Source organism: Phocoena sinus, chromosome 6, assembly GCF_008692025.1.
Source record: "Phocoena sinus isolate mPhoSin1 chromosome 6, mPhoSin1.pri, whole genome shotgun sequence".
NCBI lineage: Eukaryota > Metazoa > Chordata > Mammalia > Artiodactyla > Phocoenidae > Phocoena > Phocoena sinus.
This window is the reverse complement of record NC_045768.1, coordinates 103,667,272-103,690,597: the sequence shown is the minus strand read 5'-3', so window position 1 is coordinate 103,690,597 and position 23,326 is coordinate 103,667,272. Positions and strand designations below refer to the sequence as shown.

General features: G+C 49.5%; 1 protein-coding gene across 6 annotated transcripts in view; it reads left to right on the top strand.

Annotated features, from left to right (window-relative positions):
• The first annotated feature begins 11,922 nt into the window (after nucleotides 1–11,922).
• EBF2 (EBF transcription factor 2) overlaps nucleotides 11,923–23,326 on the top strand; it is a 194,822-nt gene continuing 183,418 nt past the window's right edge. For 5 of the 6 annotated variants that reach the window (XM_032635540.1, XM_032635541.1, XM_032635539.1 and 2 more), the window contains exons 1-5: nucleotides 12,494–12,624; nucleotides 15,076–15,232; nucleotides 16,292–16,355; nucleotides 16,634–16,689; nucleotides 17,206–17,279. In XM_032635540.1, the coding sequence (XP_032491431.1) occupies nucleotides 12,494–12,624; nucleotides 15,076–15,232; nucleotides 16,292–16,355; nucleotides 16,634–16,689; nucleotides 17,206–17,279 (482 nt within the window). Of the gene's footprint in view, nucleotides 12,625–15,075; nucleotides 15,233–16,291; nucleotides 16,356–16,633; nucleotides 16,690–17,205; nucleotides 17,280–23,326 lie in introns of all 6 variants that reach the window. The other variant, XM_032635537.1, reaches the window with a different exon arrangement.

Below are 23,326 nucleotides of genomic sequence, written 5' to 3'. Positions count from 1 at the left end.
TGAATGTAAAACAGTTAGCTAGTGGGAAGCAGCAGCATAACACAGGGAGATCAGCTTGGTGCTTTGCGATGACCTAGAGGGATGGGATAGGGAGAATGGGAGGGAGGCTCAAAAGGGAGGGGATATGGGGACATATGTATGCATATGGCTGATTCACTTTGGTGTACAACAGAAACTAACACAGTATTGTGAAGCAATCATACTCCAATAAAGATCTATTAAAAAAAAAAGATAATGCATACAAAAAAACATTGTGCAATAATAAAAGATTTGTTAAAGGCACAGAGCAAAACAATATGTATATTATAAGCTCATTATTTTAAAGTAAACTATTATGTTTACATACAAAAAGGTATGGAGAACAAACTATTATGTATATAATACATGTTTTTTTTTTTTTAAAAAGAGAGATTAAAACACATGAATAGGAAAGCTAAAACTCTAATCAAAAGTGTAGTGGTATTTCTTTGTGATCTCAAGGTACAGAAAGACCTTAAATAAGACCCCAAAGCACAAAATGGATAGATTTGACTCTATAAAAATGAAGCATTTCTATTCAAAAAAGGACAATAGTGACAATAAGGACAAATGACAGATTCCGAGATAACATTTGTAACATCTAAAACTGATGATGGATTAACATCTCAACAAACAAGGTACTCCTGTAAATCATCAACACTAACAGTAGCAGCAGCAAGAAGTATTAGCAACAACAATCACCAAGGCTGAGAACCCAGTGGGAAAATGAGCAACTGGAGGGGGCCCAGATGGTTGAAAGGTATCTGAGGAGATGCTCACCACCACCAGCAATCAAAGAAATGCATATTAAAACAACAGTGAGATGTAACTTTATGTCCATCAGATTGGCCAAAATTAGAAAATCAGATAATACCAAGTTTTTGGTGTGCTGTTGACGTAAGCTGGGATAGTCATGAGGAATAAAAACAAACCAGAATACAAAATTTAAATATGCAAGTGGAAATGAGAAAAAAAATTATTTCAGATATAGAAAATGAAAATTATCAGAAAACTAGGTACAGCTCTATGGTTATACATTTTAAAATACAAATGATTTTTTATTTTCTATGAAAATTAAAATTACTCAAATATATTAACTGAGAGATAGAAACTTGAATAAATTAATAACCATCAAATAAATTATGTAACTTATCAAAAGCTCCATGCCTTATGGGCAAGTACTGTTAGTTTAGAAATATATAGATTCTATGCTATTTAAACTAATACTGAACATAAGAAAGAACAGAGATTATTTTTACATAGCTGGGTTTTACAAAACCTGACGTGCAAGAACTTTAAACTGTTCCAAACATCATAAGCAGAAGGGGACTTAATACAGGACATTTTGGAGCTTGCAAAATCACTGGAAGATTTGGAGAGGCAGACTCTAAGCAGGGCCTTAAGAATGTCTCACAGAACCCCAAAGCAGTTAACCTCCAGGACAGGAAGGCATAGGAAGTGGGAATAAATGATGGGTGTCAAGCAATCAAATACATCACACACAATTTTAAAGATAAAATTAACAAGGAAAAAAATTGCAGATCAACTGCTATCTTCCCTATTGGAATATAAATTCCACAAGGGTGTGGACTTGGCATTCCTTACCATGGTGTCTCCAGCAAGGCGAGTGTTTGATAAATTTGTAATGAATGAATAAATGATTGACCCTGTTGGGTTTATTATGGAAATACAAGGACAAGCCAACATTAGTAAATGTATTAATATAAGTAGTCACAATAATAAAAAGAAGAGAAAAGCTTTATGATAGTCCTACAAAGTGCTAAAAAGGTATTTGATATAGTTCAACATATATTTGTGATTGAAACTCTTAGTAACCTAAAAGAAAGACTTATTTTATAATATCTGACACAATACTTAATTTAATAATGACATATTACAAAAATACCTGTAATAGTCAGGTACAAGACAAGGTTTCTCTCCAATACTTCTACCATTTGCCATTGTATTTGAGGACCTAGCCAATGCAACAAGACAAGTAAAATAAATCAGGTATATTTACCAGAAGGAAAGAGACCATGAATAGGTGATATAATTGTCTATTTGGAAAGTCTACTGAATCAGTTAAAAAACTAAACAACTTATAAGGAGTAAGTAAGATGACTGATTGCATAATAAATAAACAACTTCCTTAGATTTCAACACTAATCAGTTAGGAATTACAAATATATAAATATTTGTATTCAAAGATTACCTAGGAATAATTTGAACAATTTTTTTCCTAGACCTATATGAAGAATACTATAAAGTTGCACTGTAGGACGTAAAGGAAAACAATAAACTGAGGAGCATGTGATTTTCCTAGTTTCTAAATATATCATACATTTCCAGTTTCAGTTTAAAAATCTCAATGTTTATTAAAAAATATAGTGACATTTCACATTTTAGGGGAAATGATAGATTATGTAATAAGTGCTATTGGTACAGCTAACAATTTGGTGACAGAATTTTGATTTCCACCTCATAACATAACCAAAATAAATTCCAGATGGCATGTAGTTGATACATAAATAGCAAAGATGTTTTGAATAAAATAATGAGTGAATTAAATATTTAAATGTATCTATAACTAACCTTCTATTTAAATTAGTCTTCTAAGACTTTGGTGCTTACTGTTGAAAGTGGAACCAAGACCACAACAAACAAATCTACTTAGTGAGGGAAAAAATTTTAATGGAGAAAGAAATCATAAGAAAATATGTTAATATTTAAGTTATTTTAGAATGGGGAAGGATTACCTGAGAATGACACAAAAGGAGAATGTTACAATGGAAAAGATGGGTGGATTTAACTACATATGATTTAAAGACACTTTTTTATGGTGGGCTCTATTGATTGCCTAATCCCACTGCCATTTTCAATCCCCAGCTCTGAGGCCTATCACATAGGGGATGGAAAAGTGGGTACTTGCTTTCTCAGCTACCTATCTGACTATGGATATCCATTAACTTAATTATAGCAAAGGAGACATAAGGGATGTTTCAGGAAAAGCTTTTACTTAGTTATTCAAAGGGACAGAATCTTCTGGTACCTCTGTTCCTCTTGCTTCCTGCCTTGAATTTGTGCTATGGTGTCTGCAGCTACATCAACAATCTCACCACCATGAGACACTGATGAACCTAGAGGCAGGGCAGGAATAGAGATGCAGATATAGAGAATGGCCTTGTGGACATAGAGGGGGATGGGGAGGGTGGGACAAATTGAGAGAGTAGCGTTGACATATATACACTACCATGTGTAAAATAGATAGCTAGTGGGAAGCTGCTGTATAACACAGGGAGATCAGCTCAGTGCTTTGTGACCACCTAGAGGGGTGGGAAGGGGAGGGTGAGAGGGAGGCTCAGGAGGGAGGGGATATAGGTATACCTACAGTGGATTCACTTTGTTGTATGGCAGAAACTAACACAACATTGTAAAGCAATTATAATCCAATCAAGATGTAAAAAAACAAAAAACTCAGCATGCAAAGGACAAAGGGATGAAGAGCAAAAGAACCAGGTAGTTAATGGCATTAGTGAGTGGTACCCCTAACTTGGGGCCATCTACCCCCAGACTTCTTGTTATGTCAGATAATTAAGTGTCTTTATCATTTAAACCACTGTTATTTTGTTACTTAGAGATTAAAAAATTTTAAATACATCTATATCTGCCACCAAAAAATTACCATAAATAAAATGAAGGGCAAACAAAGATTGGGGAAATATTTGTAACATATATGATAACTTAAAATGTAATATCCTAATAAAATAAGAACTTGCAACTCCCCCAAAATGTACAATGGCCAAAAAAAAAGAAGAAGAAGAATGAAAAACAATTTCTCCTTACTGGAAATTCATAAACTACAAATAAATTTCAAATAAAAATATCAGGCCCTCCCTGGTGGCGCAGTGGTTACGAATCAGCCTGCCAATGCAGTGGACAACAGTTCAAGCGCTGGTCTGGGAAGATCCCACATGCTGCGGAGCAACTAAACCCAGGCGCCACAACTATTAAGGCTGAGCTCTAGAGCCTGCAAGCCAAAACTACTGAGCTCACACGTCACAACTACTGAAGCCTGTGTGCCTAGAGCCTGTGCTCTGCAACAAGAGAAGTCACCGCAATGAGAATCGTGCACACCTCAGTGAAGAGTAGGCCCTGCTCGCCGCAACTAGAGAAAGCCCGCGTGCAGCAACGAAGACCCAACACAGCCAAAAATAAATTAATTAACTAATTAAAAAAATTTTTTAAATATCAAAAGACATTTCCAATCCAACAAATTGACAAAATTTTAAAACAAGAAAATAACTGCCAAGATTGAGGAAAATTGAGGGTGGGGGCAGGGAGAGAGTAAATATTGTCTTTCCAGAGGACAATTTATCAATCTGTAACAAGGCTTAAGAAAAATGCATAGCCCTTGATTTTGCAAGTTTACTTCTAAGACTTTATCTCAAGGAAGGAATTATAGTATGTAAAAAGCAACAACTACAAAGATGTTCGTCACAGTGTTATTTATAGTGGTGAAAAATTAGAAATAACTTACATATTCAACAATAGCAATTGGTTAAACAATTTATAATGTCTCTTTTCTGGATAATGAAATAGAATGCCAATATTAAACGTTACTGTAGGAAAATATTCAGTGGTATGGAAAAATATGCTATGTTAAGTGAACAGAAAAGTTACAAATCAGCATATAGAAATAAGCAAGAAGGGTTGAGAGAAAACCCACTCAAATATTAACAACCGTCTTTTGTTAGTGTCATTAGGGGTGGTTATGTCTTCTGTTATTGTTTTGTTTGTTTCCATACATATTTTTCTGCACTGAACATGCAGTGCTTTTGCCTAAAAGTTGCAATTAAAAAGGAGCTTCTAGGAGGCTTTAGTCCTATGGAATATAAAATTTTGGAACCTCTCTCTTCCCCCGGGCCCCCAGCCTCCTTTTCTGCCACCTCCAGGCTCACTGCGTCTGGTTTCTTTCGCCCCTTGGTTTCCCTGCCCAGCTTTGCTGAACGCCGATTCTGGAAAGCGCTGCTCCGGGAGTTCAGCTCTGCGGACACGGAGATCGCACGCAGTGCCTGGAGAGCCGCGTGCCCCGTGGAGGGCGCAGCGCGGGGAGGAGCTCCCGGTTCCCCTGTGACCCACCAATCAACTGGTGTTTGCCGCATCAACGGGAGGACCTTTCCAGAACGCCTCGCGAGTTTCTTCAATTCTCTGGGGGTTTCCGCGATCCCAGCACGCCTGCCCACCTGCAGCGGCCCCAGAGCCAACCGCGCTCGCATTCTGGGTGCGATCAGTCCACTGCGGCGGGAAAAGGCAGCGCTGGGCCCCCATCGCAGACTCTTAGGAAGTCCCAGACCCTCCCCGGGAAAGCACCTCCATCGGGTGCCTTCCATGCCCTCTGTGGGCACCAAATAGGTTCCAAAGCACTTGCCTAGAGAAATTCCATGTTAAAAAAAAAAAATACTGAGCTCACACTTAGGGAACCAGCCCTTGCAGGCCAAGGAGCTAAGACAAGCAAGTCAGAATTCTTGCTCAAGGAGCTCACAGGCGGGGTGGCGTGGGGTGGGGTGGTGGGAGGAAACCATCCCCATAGTGGACTCACAGGACCTAGAGACGTACAATAAGCCAACATCATCCTGCTCATTTTACAGAAGCAGATGGTGAAGGGAAACCGGCGTTTATTGTACACCTACTACGTGCCGGATATTTTCACCGAAGCTGTCTTCTTGTCCATAAGGCAAGTGAAGCTCTGGGGGAATAAATATCCCCATTTTACCAATCAGGAAACTGTGGCTCAGAGGAATAACACCCCCATTTTACCCATTAGGAAACTGAGGCTCCGACAAGTCAGATCAAATGCCCAAGACCTCATCAGTAAATGAGTGGCTCTAACCTGGGTCTGAGGACACCAAAGCCGGAAGGGTTTCTCCTTCACGCTGCCTCGCCCTGTAGGAACCACGGGTGCGCTCCAACTTGCCCCGCGTCAGAGCTGCAGAAAGTGCGGCAGTTGTGAGTGTTTTACGGCCTTTAGTCCAGCGCCCCCTGTAGGGCGCGACCGGCATTGCCCAAAATACTGCTCGAAGCGCTTCCGGGCCCTCGAGACTGTTCCCGTGCGGGACACCTCAAGCACCGCGACCCCTGCCTGGTCTCCTCCGAGAAGCCAGAGTAAGTGGAATTTCTGTCGCCCCTTCGAGTGTGGGACGGAGCCACACAGCCCGGCGAGCTAGCTGTTTTCCCAGCCGGTTCTGAGGTTTCCTGACCCTGGACCCTCCCACCCTGAAAAGCTTGTCCGGCTCCCTGGAGGTGCGGAGGTGGGTTCCCATCAGCCAGAAATGGAATTTCTAGGCCTTGGGCCGTGTTTGAGGAGATCCCGGAGCTAGAAGTCCAGTTTACACCGTTAAGGACAACGTGAAAGCATGCCTTTTACTCAAGTGCCTTTTCCCGATTTTCCCTCTTGTCGCCAAGGTGTGTGGTGTGCGTCGAGGTGACGGTGGAGTCTGTGTGCTGGAGGAGGAGGTAGCCAGGTGCCCAATGGAATGATATTCTAGCTGGTGCCATATCTGTAGCTGTACCCACTCCCGCCTCCCCCCACATAATCCAGGAGGGGGAGTTGGGAAGGCAAGTGTATTATGGAGAAGAAAGTTGGATCTGGAAGCCAAGACTGTGTTTCTGGGGCTTGGAGGGAGAGGCAACCTGTGCAAGGGAGGGTGGGACCCTATTGTCACCCCTCCCCTAGCCAAGGAGGGTGTCCTTGGGGTGGGGGCCACGATGCCCCTGCGCTCAGAGCGCGGGGCCGCGGAGCGCGCGTGTACGTGCGTGTACGTGCGAAATGTGGCGCCGCCGGCCGCGGCGGAGTGTACGCTCGGCAAAAATGCGAATAATCAACACATCGTTCACACCTCCGCAGCGAGCGGGGAGGGAGCTGGCGGGTCTCGAGGGCTTTCCCTTGACGGCTGGCCGGGCGGGGACCACTAGGAAAAGAGGGGGACACTTCGGAGGAGCTCGTCAGTTATCTTCCCCTCAACTGAGCTGAGAAACCGAAAAAACGGCGGGGAGGAGTCACATTGAACTTTTTCTGTTTAAAGGCCTTAAATTGCTCGCTATTGTGTTGCCTTGGAAGTGGGACACCGGCAGGGGTCTTTGTTCCCTACTTATCAACTGAGATGCTACTTGTCATCTCCCATCCTCATTTCATTCAACTGTAAAATGGGGGCAAATAGGTCCCAGTTCAAGTGTGGCTGTCAAGTTTAAGGGTGAGAAAGTGCGTGGCACTGCCTGGATCCCAGGCAGTGTTGGGTAAACGTCCTGCCTCCGTTCGTTTGTGCCTTCCTCTCAGCCCTATTCTGCGTGGACACTTGCTCGATTGGGCCTCTTAGTGAGGGTCAGTTCGCCCCTGGATCGCTGTGCCTTAACACCGCGGTGACGGAGATGCCACCGCCTTGGTGTGCAGCTTCCTGGAAGGGACTGCCACCGGCCGGTTTACCCCAGCACAGCCCAAACCCGGGGCTTGACGAGCACGCCGCCCAACGCACCCAGGAAATCAGGTCTCCAGGTGCGCGGGGAGGCCGCACCAACACTGCTCTCCCTACGGATCACCAGTCCCCCAACACACACACACACACACACACCGAGGGCTCTGCTGCGATGTCCACGCTCCAAACGCCCAGACGCGGCCGCCGCTCCAAACATTTGTTCTCTTGACCTTCCCGCATCTCTGCCTCGGCTCCCTCGCTCGCTCGGTATTCCCGGAACAAGGAAATGGGAGGGGTGGATATTTCTGAGGGGGGAGAGGGAGTGGGAGAGAAAAGAAGAGGAAGAAAAAGAGGAGAGAGAGGAGGAAGAGATTTTCTGGAGTTGTCGGTTGTTAGGATAGAACCAACTCTGGCTCCCTCAGTCCATTTTGACCGGCCTGGGTGGCACATCGTGGGTCTAGAAAGTGTTTTTCGACGCCTCCGTATTTCTGTAGCTCTTCAGTATGTCAAATCCCCTTCAGTATGTAAAAGCAAATCAGGAAGAGGATCTAAATTCTTACTAAGTTGTCCTAAAAGGGCTCTGTTCGGTATGGATGGTGGAGTCCTCGTGAAATATTTGTAGTACATTTGTGAATACCGTAGTTTCTCCGCCCCCCCTCCACCGTCCCCGGAAATTCTCATTTATGGAGCATTCAAGTCCAATTTCAGTAAGACATTTGGAATGGAGTTAGTGGATTTGGATATTTCACTGATGTAAAGTTGAAATTTGAAGTGGGAGGGAGGAGAGTTGGATATTTAAAAAAATTGTTTCACGAAGCACTGAGCTAAATATTCGTCAGGGTTCTGAGATGGTGACAAAACTATTTCTACTCGGACAAATAAAAATCAAAGGTGCCAACTAAAACAAACAAATTTGAAAATTCACGTCCGAAGAGACTGCTACTTATTTCATTTATCAAACCCAGACCGACTGTCCCTGTGGATCTCATTCCCTGAGTACTAGTCAGGCTCTGTCCGTCGGGTTGCTTAGACCCAGGCGCCGCGTGTGTGGCTGGGGCTGGGGGTGGAGGTCGGGCTGTGGGAGGGAAGCGTTCTCACACCTCCGATTTCACCTCAGGGCCGTGCTGGACGAGAACTAGGCCCAAAGAGCAATTTTCTAAGAAAAAGCTCGAACCTCTGACCCGGAGGAGAGACGCGGCGCCCAGGAGACTGGACCGAGAGACTGGGGAAATGGGCCTTACAGCCAATCGGGAGGAAATTGAACATAGCGCACCGAGATGCAGATGTGAAACATGAACGGGGGAAAATACCCGGGGGTTCATTGGGAAGAGCGAACAAAGGAGGGGACAGGGTAAAAGACGGAATAACACCACCCCCGCCTCGGTTTTATGTAACTAGATGGTCAGGAAGCATTTTAATAATGTTCATCTCGGATTTTCTCGACCCCGGCCAGGGGCGGAACGAAGCTGGCGGGCCAGAGCCCGGGAGGCGCGCGCGGGCGCCTCACCCCCGCCGGGCCGGGCTTTCCCCGGGCCGCAGCTGCGCCTATCGGGCCCCCGTGCGGCTCAGGGCGGGTTTTGTGTGGCGTGTTCGAAAAGGTTTGTTCGGGGGTCGCCGGAGGCGAGAGAGAGGCGAGAGACTCTCCAGGCGCAGCCACCGCCGCTCACTCCGTCACTAAACCGCGTTCCTCCAAGGCGCGCGTGGCCGACTGTGCGCCCACCCCTCCCGAATACCCACACGAAGCTAATTAAACCCAACTCGGGGGGCAGAGACGCTCCCTGCTCTGCCAAGGCCGAAGCGCCGCCTTGCGGGGCCCAAGGCTGCTCCCCCATTCCTGGCTCCCTCTACCCCCCTCCCGGCGCTAGCCAGGGAACTCCGTCCCAGCCTGGAGGGAACTTCGGCGTCCGCGGCTCGAAGCCCACAGGGCCCGCGGCATCTTGGCGGCCGTTCGCCCCGATCGCCCAGTGCGGTAGTCGAGCCCGCGAGGAGCAGTGCGGCTCCCCGCTACACCCAGGTCATAGTTAATGGGCCACGGTGTTTTAAACTGCCACCCGGCAGAGCACCACGGCCTCTGAACTCCTCTCTGGGAGGTGGGGTGCGGTGGGTCTGGTCTGGGGCGGGCAGCAGGGACCCGGGAGAAAGAACCCATTCATTCGCTTCCTGAGGGGCATAAGTTTGGGTAGCAGCTGTTGCGGGAGAGGAGAGCCAGTGTCCTCGACCCCGGGTCTGCCCTTTAACCCCAGCCAACACGGGCCCGAGGGGAAGACGGTCCGGGCCAGGCCCGGGCCCACGGCTGCCTCGCGGCCCCTCGGGGCTGCGCCCCGTACCTCTCCTGGTACGAGATGCTGCAGGTCAGAGGCCCCCTGAAAAACAAAAATCGCCGGGCTCTTCGACACGTCTTGAGGGGTTCACGGGCTGTTCAACACTCTCCGTCAAGGAGCCCATTGGCTCCGCCGGGCACAGCCCGAGGATGAGGATGGGGGTAGGTGGTTACTTGAGGTTCAGAGAGATTTACAAAGAGAGTGGGGCCGGGGTAGAAGGCTCCGGGCGGTTAGTTTTTGCAGGGACTGAAATTACCGGTAAAATCTGCATACAATAGAGAATTGCCTAGCTGAAACAAGGTAGTAAGTTTTATCCTACCAATTTTTCTCCCACCCTCCTTCTTCCTTCTTTGGACAACTATCTTACTTGGCTTTTACAACAGTCCCGTTCCATATTCTTATGCCCGGTTGCCCTTATGGCTCCCTCTGCCCCTCTTGTCCAATAAGGCCAATCCAGAGCCCTAGAGTCGGGGTGCCACAGTCTACACAACCCAGAGGCGGGGACTTCACGGTCTCTACGCCCTCTACCCCCACCATCAACCTCCCCAATCCCAGGATCCGGGTTTGTGTAAAGAGGGTCAGGGCACCCTCTCCTCCTCCCCATCGGTTTTCAAGAGAATCTCCGCAGTAAAGACATGAGCTTCCTGAGCGCTATCCGTCCCCCGCAGTCAGGTCGCGGTTTGCCCCAGGGGTAGAGTGGAGGCGCGGATCCGTCCCTTTCTCAGGAGAGCGGCATTTCTGAAAGTGCGAGCTTCCTGTCTGCCCAGGCAAACGAGTTGCAAGGCGCTGTGTCCTCTAGCGGCAAACTCTCGCAGTTCATTTGTGAGCGCTCACCTACCCACCTATGGGATCTGGTCGGGAGTCAATTCACACTCAAATTTGAGTCCTAAGTGGGGGGGAAAGTCTCCTCAATGAAATCCAGGCTTTCGCCAAGGCCCTCTCGGTAATGAGGCCGGGAGGCTCGGGCACAGTCGCTCGAACTGCGGAACAGCTGATTTGTCTCCTCCACGGCAGATGGTCTTTGAGCACAGATTTGCATTCATTGTCTTCAAATCTGTTTTCGCGCTGGTGTTCTAGATTTCAGTAGCAGATCTATGCGCAGATCAGAATACAAAAGGAGAAGCAAGAAAATAACACCCAGCCAGGAGGAGTTTTAATAGGCACTGCGAGCTGCCCGGCGTAGTTAAAAAGCCGCCTAGAGTTTCAGCTGTTTAGCGGAGCTGCAGCCGTCTCCCGGCCATCATCAGCCCGCGGCCAGCACCGCGGCGACCGCGCGCCTTGGGCAAAGTTTCCGCGACTCCCCCGCTGCCTCCCAGCAGCTCCTCTGCTGGCTCCCCCGGGTTTCGGGAACTGGGCGGGGGGTAGGGGTACTGGGGACAGGAGGGGGCTCCCGGGACAAGGCAGGGCAGCTCTAGCACTCAGCCTGCCACGATCTGTCAGCAACCTCTCATCTGCACGGGTGCAACTCCCGCTCGCGTCCGCCCGGGCGTATTTTCCTTAGCTCTTTGACCGTTTCCCCCGACACTCTGTTTATTTGAATAGCACTTGAGCCTTGTTCGTCCCCACCCCCGCCTTCATTCATATATCCTTGTCTCTCAACTTGTAAACCGCACACAAAACCTGAGTGTCACCAAGTAACTCCAGGAGACTTGGGAGAGCCGTCCAGGGAAACTGGGCTGCTCTCGGGAACGTTTGCACCAAACATAAGTACATGCGGTCACACTCCGCTTCTTCACAAACCTGCACACAGAACCCAAGCCCCGGGAATGAATACGCCTCCCGCAGGCTACAAAAATCTGCATTTAGAGGCAGGATCCATGGAAGCCTCCCGCTCCCGCGACCAGACTGAGCCGGCGCGTAGCAGCCGGCAGGGCCGGGCTACCCCGCTTCAGTGCAGGATTTGCGGGCCCTCATCTCACGCACGCACATGGGGTTCGGGCTAGGACCCAGGGCCCGCAGCTTTCTGTCCCCTTTCACCTCCCGGACTCCAGGCAACGCCGAGCGGGGCGCGCGCCGCCAGAGGACGTCGGCCGGGCCTGCCCAGCGCCGGCCAATCCCGAGCGTCCATGCAAATGAGGCTCCTTATCGGGCCGCGGCTCCGCCTTCCGCGGCCCGGGCCGTAGTAACCCATTCATGGGGCAGGCGAGCGGCTGTAGCCCGGCTCCGCAGCGCTCGCAGCCACCGCCTCCTCTCGGCTCCGGGTCTTCCCCTTCCTTTCACAACTGATCCTGTTGGGGATTTTTTTTTTTTTTTTTTTTTCTAAATTGGAGCGGTGGGGAGGAGCGGGGGGGGGTGGGGGACCAGGAGGAAGGGGAGAGATTAGGCAGCCATCAATCTCCTCCTGTTTCTCCCAGAACAGGTGATGCTTCAAAATTGTGATCACTTTCTTGAGGCAGCGCTGCCACTGGAAGGATGCGAGAGACCTAGGGCGGAGGGCCTGAGGCGGCAGATCTGAACTTGAGGAGGATATAACCCAAACTTTAACTACATCAGTCCGCACCTCACGCGTGGAAGCAAAGGACGGGTTATCTTTTTAAATTTTTTTTTCACCAGAGAGACTCAAACTTCGGCACTTGATCCCTTTTCCTGGATTGCTTTGGAGGAGACGGTTTGGTGACAACGTTGGGAACAGTGAGGACAGCGTTGTAACTCATTTTTAAAGCGACAGTAGATCAGACTTTTTAAATGTTTGGGATCCAAGATACTTTAGGAAGAGGACCAGCTCTGAAAGAGAAATCGCTGGGCGCCGAGATGGATTCGGTCAGGTCCTGGGTCCGGAATGTCGGCGTGGTGGACGCCAATGTCGCTGCGCAGAGGTAACGAGACGGCTGCACAATGATTATGCTCGCAATCTCTCGCTTGTTGGCTCCCTCTCTCTCACTGTCTTTCTCTCTCTGTGTGTGTGTCACCCCCCTCGCTGCTCGCGCTCGCGCTCGCTCTCTCTCCCCCGCATCTGTCGCCCTGGCCCCGCGGGCTAGGGCTCGCCCTCCGGCAGGCAGATCGCTGCAGTTAGGGGAACACTTATCCCGCAGCCAACACTCGAGTTTCTGAACTGCCTGTATGCCCCACTCCTTCCCCACAGACTACTCTTTGGGCGGAAAAATAACAAAGTAGTATCTGATGCCTCTTAGCTCAGCCCCTAGTTCTGCGAGGCGGGCCCAGCCAGGAGCAGAGCGTGAGGACCGGAGCCGGCAGCGGCGGCCGCTGGAGGAGAGCCGGCTTCCCGGCGACTCCCGGGTTTCGCCCAGCTGCTTACGAGCGCCTCTCCTCCCGCATCTTGCCGGCCGATTCTTGGTGGCCGAGAGCCCAAGGCCAGATGGTGGCTAGAGGAGCAGGAGAGGCCGGAGTGCCTGCCTGGGAAGGCAGAGCGGCCGGGTGCCCTGGGAGGGGGGCAGGCTGGAGGGTACGGGTGCAGAGAGAAAACAGTGGACTAGATGCACAGAGGCGGGGGTGAGGGTAGAGAAGAGACTAAAGAGAAAAGACGAAGGAGTAACAGTAGAAAGAGTCACGGAAGAAAGGAGACGCACCGCAAACGCAGGGATCACAAGCCTCTAGTTTTGCTGGTCCCTGAAGTTGACTTTGTTTGTCAGCATTCTCCTGCTGACGTAATAAACGCCTTGTCTAGGCTGCCACCCCATGAAGACATTCTGCTTCCCCTCCCTCACCACCACTATTGAGCTGAGGTTTGTGATCTCCACGACCTTGTCTGCGAGAGACAGCCCCCTTACCCCCAAGACTTCTACCCAGCACTATGCCTCTCTGTCCACTCTCCTGGCCATGCCCCTCGCAGTCCCGACATCACGCAGAGAAATTACTCCTTTCCAGGCCAGGACTCTAGGTGTCCCGGGTAGAGCGAACCGGGCCGCCACCCTTGGAGGAGAGGAAGCAAAAGTCGCATCGCTCAGGAGACCGGGGCAGGCGGCGGCTCCCTCCCTCCTGCCCGAGCCCGGGGGGGGCGCCAGTGTCCTTCAGCAGATGGCACGCCGTGGCGGCGGCTTTCCGCGGCCGTCTGGGGGACTCGCTGGGCTGCAGGCTGAGGGAAACCAGGCAGCGCCGCAGACCGGTCTCCACGGCGCAGTTCCCTAGCCGAGCTCCTGAAAGACACCTCCCCTACTTTCCTCCTTTCCCAGATCAAGTAATTGTTAAAGTTGGAACAGGCTGTCCGTTGGGGGAGTCTAGTCAAAATTTTACACCCTTCAAAAGAGGGAGAGTGTTCGCGTCCTGGGGCAGGACGCCCCGCGACCCCAGCGTCCCGGAGCAGCTCCGTCCGTCTGCTTGCTCGCCTGGACCCCGAGTCTCCCGTTAAATGTGATCTGGCGGCCAGTTTGTTCCCGGCCGCGACAGGTCGGCAGGAAGGTGTGTGCACATACTCAACACGCTTCAGGGCGCCTGTCGGGTCCTCCAACACGGCTTTCGCGGTCAGCGCGTTTGTCCGGCGCCGCCCAGAGATGCGGCTAGAGCGGGGAGACTCTCGGCCCCAGGCGAGGACGCGCTCTGCCTCAACTTTTCGGCTTCTAGGGGAGGGGTCCTCAGTATTATGTCGCCCGCGGTGGTCCTCGATCGCTAGTACTGGTCGAAGGGGATTCTGCCCTGCCACTGTCCCAGGCGCAACTTTTCGGAAGAGCGAGGGAAGCAGGAGGTGAGGCCTCTCCCTGTAGGACCGAGACTTGGCCTCTGGGCTTCCCATCCGCCCCCAGGGGGTTCTCTCCCACCGCCTCTCCGAGATAGCTTGGGGGGTGGTGCGTTGTGGGCAGCAGTGCCAGGACAGGTCACTCCAATGAAGATGAAGGAAAAGGGTCACTTGTTCAAAAATAACGAGGCGCTTAGTCCCCTACCCCTCGGGCCCAGCTCCGAATCCTGACCCGGTCGGCGGCGGGAAGAGGAAGAAGATTGGGGCAGCACAACGACAAGACTTGGGCCGCCGTCTCGGGGGGACCCTCCGGGCTTCGGCCTGCAGTCGCGATTCCTTGGTCTCCACTAAAGGCCGGACATTGAGCTACTGGGCATGAGATGCCCGGAGGCTGGAACGGCTGGCGGTGGCAAAGTCCAGAGTCGTGGGCCCTGCTACCCGACCCCCGTGGCCACTGTGACTCCTCTAAGGAGTCCCCGCTTCTTAATCCTAATAGAAAAAAGCACCCGAGGGGTTCAGAAGCCTGGACCGGGACATGGACCCTTGACCCTCTGAGATGTTGCGTGGGCGCGTTGGTAACTTCGTGTCTTTCTCTCCTTCCCCGTGTCTGGTGTCCCCCGTGTCTCTTTGTGCGCAGCGGAGTAGCCCTGTCCCGGGCCCACTTTGAGAAGCAGCCTCCTTCCAACTTGAGGAAATCCAACTTCTTTCACTTCGTCCTGGCGCTCTACGACAGGCAGGGGCAGCCGGTGGAGATAGAGCGCACCGCCTTCGTAGACTTTGTGGAGAACGACAAAGTAAGCGGAGGTCCCCCTCTTCCCCTCGCGGCCTAATAACTACCTCCTTGCAAAGCACTAAAGATCCCATCTGTCACTCCCGACACTTTTCCGCTCACATCAGCAGGGATGATAAATCGAGGCTTCTCACCCCTAGCCCTTAAATCAGTCGATTTCCCCGCAGCTTCTCCCGCCGGCAACTCTCCGCCCACACCTCCCGCTGCAGCGGTGCTTGTGGCTCTGCGCACCCGGCTTCTGGATCATTAGCAGAGCCTGGGCATGGACTGACGGCGGAGCAAAGTCCTTCCAACTAGAGCATAGTTTAAACGTATACTCAAAGCCGCCACTGCCCTTCTCCGGGTTATTTATTATTAATTATTATTATTTTGCACCTGCCAGCGCGGCAGAGTGGGTTACATAGGTACAAGGTTGAAACTCATAGCCCAGCCTTGCCCCTCCACCCCCAGCCTTCTCTTCCACTCTGGTTCCCAAGGCAGTGCCTGCCCCTGCCCAGGCCCCGGTACGGGCGCTGGATTTTATCTCAAACGAAGGTGATGTGGGAGGAAAGGAAAGTCTCTTGCTCTCTGGGCCTCCGTCTCTTCAGCTGCACCGTTCAAGCTTTGGAGCCGGCTCTTCCCAAGGTTCTTCTTGAACCCGGACCTGGGTCCCTGAGCTAGTGGCTCCAAGGCTGCGGTCCTGGTGGGACAGGGCCAAATGCTGCTCTTCCAAGTGACAGGTCCCTTCACCTTTCTGCAGGACAGGCAGAACCCGACAGGTTGGGTGGGGCCTGTTTAAAGGCAGCCTGGACATAGTGTCTGGTGGCCCCAGCTCCGGAGTCGCGCTTCTGAGGGCATTTTGAAGGGGGAGGGACAGACGGTTGGAGAGGGTCAAGTGACCGCCAGCCTTGGAAAGTTTTGGAGCTTGGACAGCGGCAGATGCTCCTGCCCTTTGACCCGGACCTGGGCAGGGGTCTGTTCAAAGCTGCCCGGTGACTGGGAGAAAGGCAGTGGGAAGTGGGTTAGGGAAGCCCCCTCTCTCTCCTTTTCGGGGTCTGGAAAGCAAGGGACTCTGTCTTTTCAGGAACAAGGCAACGAGAAGACCAACAATGGCACCCACTACAAGTTACAGCTCCTCTACAGCAATGGTGAGCGCCCTGAGTGCCCGCGGCGCCCGCTTGTTCCTCTTTTCAAGGAAGGCAGTTGACCTTGTCGCGGTCACCGGCAGGCGGGCTCCAGGCCTGGGGAGAGCAGGGCTGCGGGAGGCTCGCTCAGGGCCGGGGGCGGGGGCGGGGGCGGGCGGGTGGTGTTTGCCCCCAGGACGGCTCCGCCTGCGCTTGGGCCCGGGCCCCACGGCGGGACAGGTTTGGGATGCCCGGGCGGGGCTCCGCGGCCCTCACCTCGTGCCCTCCTGCCTCCCCGGCAGGTGTCCGCACGGAGCAGGACCTGTACGTAAGGCTCATCGACTCGGTCACCAAGCAGGTGAGCCCGGCTGTCCCCTCCTCTCGCGGGGGTGGGGGGTGGGGCCCTCCGTCCTGCCCCCTCCCCCCTCTGGCCTGTCTCTGACCTCCCCCTACCCTCCGCGATTTCCTGGGTCAGTCTTCACAGCCCCTCCACAGAAACCCACACTTTGTCTGCTCTGGAAAAATTAATGTTCCCTCTCACTCCCCAATTGTCCTGTCTTTCTGGCTGGGGAGACTCTGGAGATGGGAGTAGGTGAGCAAAGGGATGAAGAGGGGAAACAATTATTGGGAGATTCACTCCCCCCCCCAAATATTCCCTTTTGCAAGAAATATGTCCTCACCAGGGCAAACTTTTCTCTTACTATTTCGCTCGAGTTAACCAGGCCACAGCTCAGGTTCTGTGCTGCCAGCGGGCGCTCCCGAGGAAGAAGCGGGCAGAGAGAGGAAACCTGATTTTGTGCTCGCTCTTAAGTCCCCTTTTCTTTGTCCCTCCACTCCCTCGTATCTCCCCACCCTGCCCCCGCCTCCTTCGCAGCCCATAGCTTACGAGGGACAAAATAAGAATCCGGAAATGTGCCGAGTTCTCCTGACACACGAAGTGATGTGCAGGTAAGAGCCGTGTTTTCCTGCAGGCTTTGCCGGAGCGCGGGGCAGGTGAGCTGCGCCCGGCGCGCTGGCTCGCGTGCGTCTCGGGCGCTGACCTTCGCGAGCGCTGGCGCGCGGAGCGGGCGGCCTCGCTCGGGCTTGCCTCCTTAAAAGACAGATTCTAAGAGCAAATCGGTTGGGAGTCGAACAGGAAACCCAGAACCACTCAGGATTCCACCCCCAGGCGTCTCAGGAGTTTCCTGTGCTCCGTGGAAGGTCCGCTGTCCAGCGGTCGGCGGCAGTGCTGGGAGGGGCTGGGCAGCCGCGGGTCAAGTTTGGGATCGGAGGCTTTCCCTGAGTCGGTCGCGGTCCTAGGCCCGCCGGTCCGACCCGTTAGGGGTAGATGCACAGGAGGGGCCACTTGTGGAGTTACAGAGTCAAGGTCCTGGAACGACTGGCAGTCTGGGCGGGCGACCACCGCAGGGGATGGAACGGCCCGCTTTGGGGGCGCTACCCTTTGCCCCCTAGCTGAGGCACCTGTCTGTGCCGCAGAAGCGTTTTGTTCCTCCAGGGAAGTTGCTTTTCCTAGATTTCCCGAGCCACGGGAGTTTCTTAGGTCAGGAGGAACTACCGGCTAGAAAGACCAGTCGGGTTCACCACCTGTGGATGGGAGGAAGTGGGGGAGAGGACCCCAACCGGGGAGGTACGAGGTCTGGAGCAACAGCTGGATTCTGAGGGCCAAGTTGTGAAAGGTGCAGTCTAAGTCGAATTCCTACACCTTTTCCCATCTTCTCTTCTGAGACCAATCCATTTCGAGTCCTTTCTTCTGCTGGAGCAGAAGAAAATTAAAAAAAAAATTAACCCGTACGTTTATTCATTCTTTCAATAAATGTTTATTGAGTGTCTGATATGTGCTGGTTATGGGGGAATCCCACAGCAAAGGAGAAAAGCTATAGAAAGGAAACTCTGGGAAGAGGTGGTTATTTTATTATAAAAATTTAAATGCTATTCTATGCACATTTTTCTTCCTCCAAAATCTCTGATTGGAGAGAAAGCCTCAATTCTTCCTAACTCCACTGTTGCTTCAGTGAATGTCTTCCAACTCCAGACTTTGGGTAATTGCAGGCAGTCTGATTTAGTTTGGACTGTTTTATGGGCAGCTCCCGGCAGCCCCGTCTCCCTCCTCATGGAGTCAGGAAGAAACCATAACAATCAGACATGTTTGTTTTGATTTTGACCAAGTATTAGAAAAACAAACTTTGCCAACTGCAAAGTTCAACTCTGCCAGTGGCCTCAGCTGAGGGGACTCGAGGCTTCCTCTCCTGAGTGCTGGGTGAGGTGTGGGACAATGGGGTAAGCAAATGGCTACTCCGTTATCCCAGGGCCCCTTGATAGGTACATTCAGAAAGAAAATACAATTCCAAGATGAACTTGCATGTAGTACCTAGGTTAAATAGAACACTTTTATTTGGTTGGCTAAGTGAAAGGCAGGTGTTTTTTTTTTTTAATTCTTCTTTCTACTTTTAAATGTCTTTGTTTGGAGAGATTATCTTCTTAAAAGAAAAGAAAACAAAACCTAAATCTGGCCCATTGTCTGATGAATTATACCTATCACTTTAAATAATACTTGCATGCCCTATCCAGCTGTAGTTAAGGCTGACATTTTTATTTTTTAAGCCCAATCAAATCCTCCTCATTTTATGCTGTTTAAGTAGCAGCATCAATTTTTAAAGCCTCTAGTTTAGTCTGCATTAGTAATACAATATAAAAATTTAACGTACTGTAACTTTTCTGCATTTGAGACGTGGGAAGACGCTCTATTTTCCTCCCAAACTAGAATTTAAAACAAATATTAACTGTGGGTAAATAAATGATCCATGGGTTGGGTACTGTGTCTGTGGTGTGTGTGTGTGTGTGTGTGTGTGTGTGTGTGTGTGTGTGTGTGTGTGTGTTTTGGGGGATGAGCTGGGGTGATGGCAAGCATTGGATGCATCTAAAAGGGAAGTTCCCATTCAATCTGTCAGTCAGAGCTGGTTGACTTTTTTCAGGGAAAAAAGTTCCTTCTCTCACATTTTAAGAGTCAGTTATCACAGTCAGTGATTAAGGGATGAATCAGATGCTCTGTTTCTCAGTGGGTACTGCACACACTTAGTTTCATTTGCAAGGTATTCTTGGGCATACCTGGGAATTTTCCTGAATGGTTTTGTGTTCTGTAATCTTTAGTAAAAAAAAAAAAAAAAAGCTCATAAACTGGTGTTTAGCTTTTAGGCGGCAACAAAATAAATCTCTTTTAGGTATAACTTTTCTCTCCCTTCCCCAATGGTCTCCTCTCCCCTCTTCCCTGCTTTAGTTCATTTTGCCATTTATTAGCAAGGAGAAGTCTAGTTGTTATGTCGCTGCCAGCCACCCCTGTGCCCTCAATGCTCAGAGGGTTAAAAGATATTATAATTTGAACAGAAGTCGTCTCAAGGCCTACAGCTGGCTAATAACAGAGTTGTATTGAGCACAAGCAAACCCCACAGCTGTGACTTTTCGCCACAAGGCGCAGGCTAGACGGGGCCCTAATCAGATGGGCCAGCCGGGCAGTGAGGCCAGTGTCTTTATCGGCCAGATGGTGTGAATTTAGACACTTTTGTTATGCAATCGCAGGGAGGAGTTGGGGAGAAGAAAACAAAACAAAAGCCACCATGCTGTGCGCTTATTTGAGTTTGAAATTAGAGACAGATTTTTGAAAGTTGAGGGTTGAATTTTAAAAACGATTTTGGAGGGGAAAGGGCACACTGGCTTGTCTCGAGCAGGAGTTTGGCTGACTGGACACCCTGTGTCCAGGGCTGGGGCTTTTTTCCTTTGCATATCCCCCATCTTGATCCCTTTCTGAAAAGTGCAGGTAAGATTCAGGATTGGGAGAAAATTTCTCATATTTCCCACCTCCCATCCCCAACTGGCTAGCTTTTTTTCTCTTTCCCTCTCCAAAGACCACCACGAGGAGACAGGGAGGGTGGAAGAGGCCTGTAAGCAAACCGAGAGTATTTCAGGTAAAAGGCGCTCCAAATAAGGACCAGAATAAAATATGTCAAACTAAGCCAAACGAGGAACAGAGGAAGAGCTTTCATTTTCATTCATTAGGAAAAAAAAAAGAGTACTTCTGAGCCTCCCCGAGGTAGTTAGGGACACAACCTTAACCTAGTGCCAAATTCAGTTGCCTCTTCTCTTTGTTTGTTTCCCATCTTTTCCTATTTTTTCGTCTTGTTCAGTTTTTAAAAATACTTTCAGACTTGGAGAATGACTTGATAGAAAATAACCCTAAAAAGCCTTTTCATGAAAGTAGCTGAACCTGAAGTTGGTCACTCAGGCTTTGTCTCTATAGCAAAGGAAGGGAGATTTGAGCTTATTAACTGAGTAATTCAGGGACCCTGTTCTTCATGTCAACTCCCCACATCCTGATCCCAGAGCGATTGTTTGGGGAGTGTGGGTTCATGAATGTCTTCTACTCTCCATTTCCCTTTGCTTATGTTACTATTGCTGGCTTGAGGACGGAACATCATTTAAGAAATGAAATAAAGAATAACTAGGACATCTTGATGAGACCTTTCTTTTTAAAATAGAAAGAAAAAAAGAATTAGCTTTGGCTAACCAAGAGAAATTTTACGAAGAGCTCAGATGGGGTGAATACAGTCCACTCCTATAATTTTTATTCCTTCACTATTATAGTCCGACAGCCAAGTGTCTGCTACATCTTTTCTGGGTGTTAAAGTTAGAGATTATACTTAAATATGTTACTGTTGGAAAATGGAAGATTGGGTCCTAAAGTTTCTCTGCATTTTTCTTGGAGTATCATTTCCTTCCCTGAGTTGATTCCCCACATTGTATTACACTGGCACCAGGCTTACATTTTTATCTGTTTTTCTTTTCCTCCAGAGAAAGTCCCCATGGAAAGCAGCTGAATTCAGCTGAGCAATTTTGCAAACTTACTCGGCCTCCTTAGAATCATTCCTTCTCAAGCTAAATAGATTGCCACATCCTGAGAGTGTTCTCTTGTAATTAAATTGTACTTAGAATCGCACACAGATTTGGGTTAGGTTGACAGGCTGGTGATGTCAAAGAGGAGTCTAGTTAGAAGGTGTTCAGATAACTAGCATGTATAGGGCTTTTTGAAATCGTCTTGCTAAGAAAAAAGGTTTGCCTGAGTTGCAAAGGTATTATTCTGCTGACTTAAGCAATAGAAACAGGAGAGCGGGGAGACAGGGATGGTGGCAGCAGGAGCAACGGGTGGGGTAGGGAGTTGGGAAGAGAGACAAAGGTTCTGGGAGAGCAGCCGGTCAGAATTTTTATTGGTGTTAATCTTGAGATGGAAATTTTAAAAGTTAAGACCTAATATAATTTCAAAGGCAAACTATTATTTCCGCGTCCCAGTGGCGAACTCTGGTATTTAAAAAACTTGAGACAATTTTTCTTTTACTTCTTACTAATTTGATTAAATGTCTTACAACCTCATCGTGCCCATTGGCTGGAAGGTTTTTTAAGCATCTCTCAAGGATTTTTAACTTTTTGAGAATGGTAGAATCGTTCACTGAATAATCCACACATCCCTGCATGAGAGAGATGGACTTAAAATTTTTAAAAAATATCTGTCTGTTTGTTGGTAATTCTGTAGAAGATCAGAGAGGGCAAGTGCACTGCGCAGAACCAGAAAGCAAATCTAAGACTGGGATGGTGTTAGGCCTTTGGGTCCCTGCTGCCACAGTGACTTTGTCTTTTCCCTAATCTGTCACCACTTTCGAATCGAAGGATGCTCAGGGAATCTCATAGCCTGTGCCCTTCTCAAACCTAAAAGAGACTCTGGAGATCATCTAGTCCAACACTTTAATTTTATAGATAAGCAAGGCAAATCCCAGCGGGGCGAAAGAGATTTGACTAAATCCATGCAACTGGTTAGTGACAAAGTTGGGTTAGACGCCAGAGCCCCGATTCCCACTTTACCGGTCCTTCTATCGTGCTGCATCGATCTTAAACTATACAGAAACTATCACGGGAAGGGTAACACTTACATAAATTTGGTTATTGCTAACATTTATGACACATATTCTCCAACTGGTGTGGATGATAATGCTTTTCTTATAAGCCATGTCAAGGCTACATCCTTCACCAGCTCCTATTCATGGTGGACCACATGCTTGGATGAGCCGAGAGGTATTTAGAAGTCTTGTGGTCCTGACAAGCAGCAGACAGGCAACACAGGGATGTGATTTTCCAGTGCTTCCAGCCACCCAGCCTCCCTTGCCCTTTTCGTATTTGTTCTCTTTAGGTCCTACGGAGTCCTTCCCATCCGTTGTATTTGCTCTAGGGCCCCTTCTTTCTCTCTTCCTCTCAGATGATTCCGTAAGCATTTCGCGGGTATCTACCTGAAACCCAGCACTTTGCCAGTGGAAGTCTTGGGACGCAGAGTTTGCAGGATGGGGCTTCCGTGCCGAGTCCCATTTCTGTTCTGGACTTGTTGAAAATTATTGGAGATATCACTTTACAGCTCCCTGCCTCATTTTTCCCCCTATTTGACAAGGCACACCATAGTTCCTGTCTTCTTTCTTCATCTTTAGAAAATAATGGAAATGAATGAATGAATAAATGGTTACAAAGTACACCGAGTTCTCTGAAGAAAGATGTTATATAACTAAGGTTTATAGTAATCCAGGCAGCTACTTGGGGCCTTTTGCATACATTTTCCTCTCCCCTCTTCCTTCAAGTATTTGTTAAGACACAAAGATCTAAAAATATATGATAATAAATACAATAATTAAATCATTCATCCCGGAGCTGGAGGTGACGTTCTGGATCTTAAAATCCAATTGTCCATCATTCGAATTATAAATATAGCTCTCAGAAAAGTTGTGATTTGCTGAGAATGACCCAGTTTATAAGTCGTAGAGGGAGAATTTGAACGAAGAGTCTGGGTTTCAAGTTTAGCGTTGCTGTTGAACATGGCCATACATTCATGCTCAAGCAACTGATAGTTGAGCAGTTCCCTAGGACGTACCCGTTTTTGTGAATGTTCTTACATTGTGTGCTCATTGTGT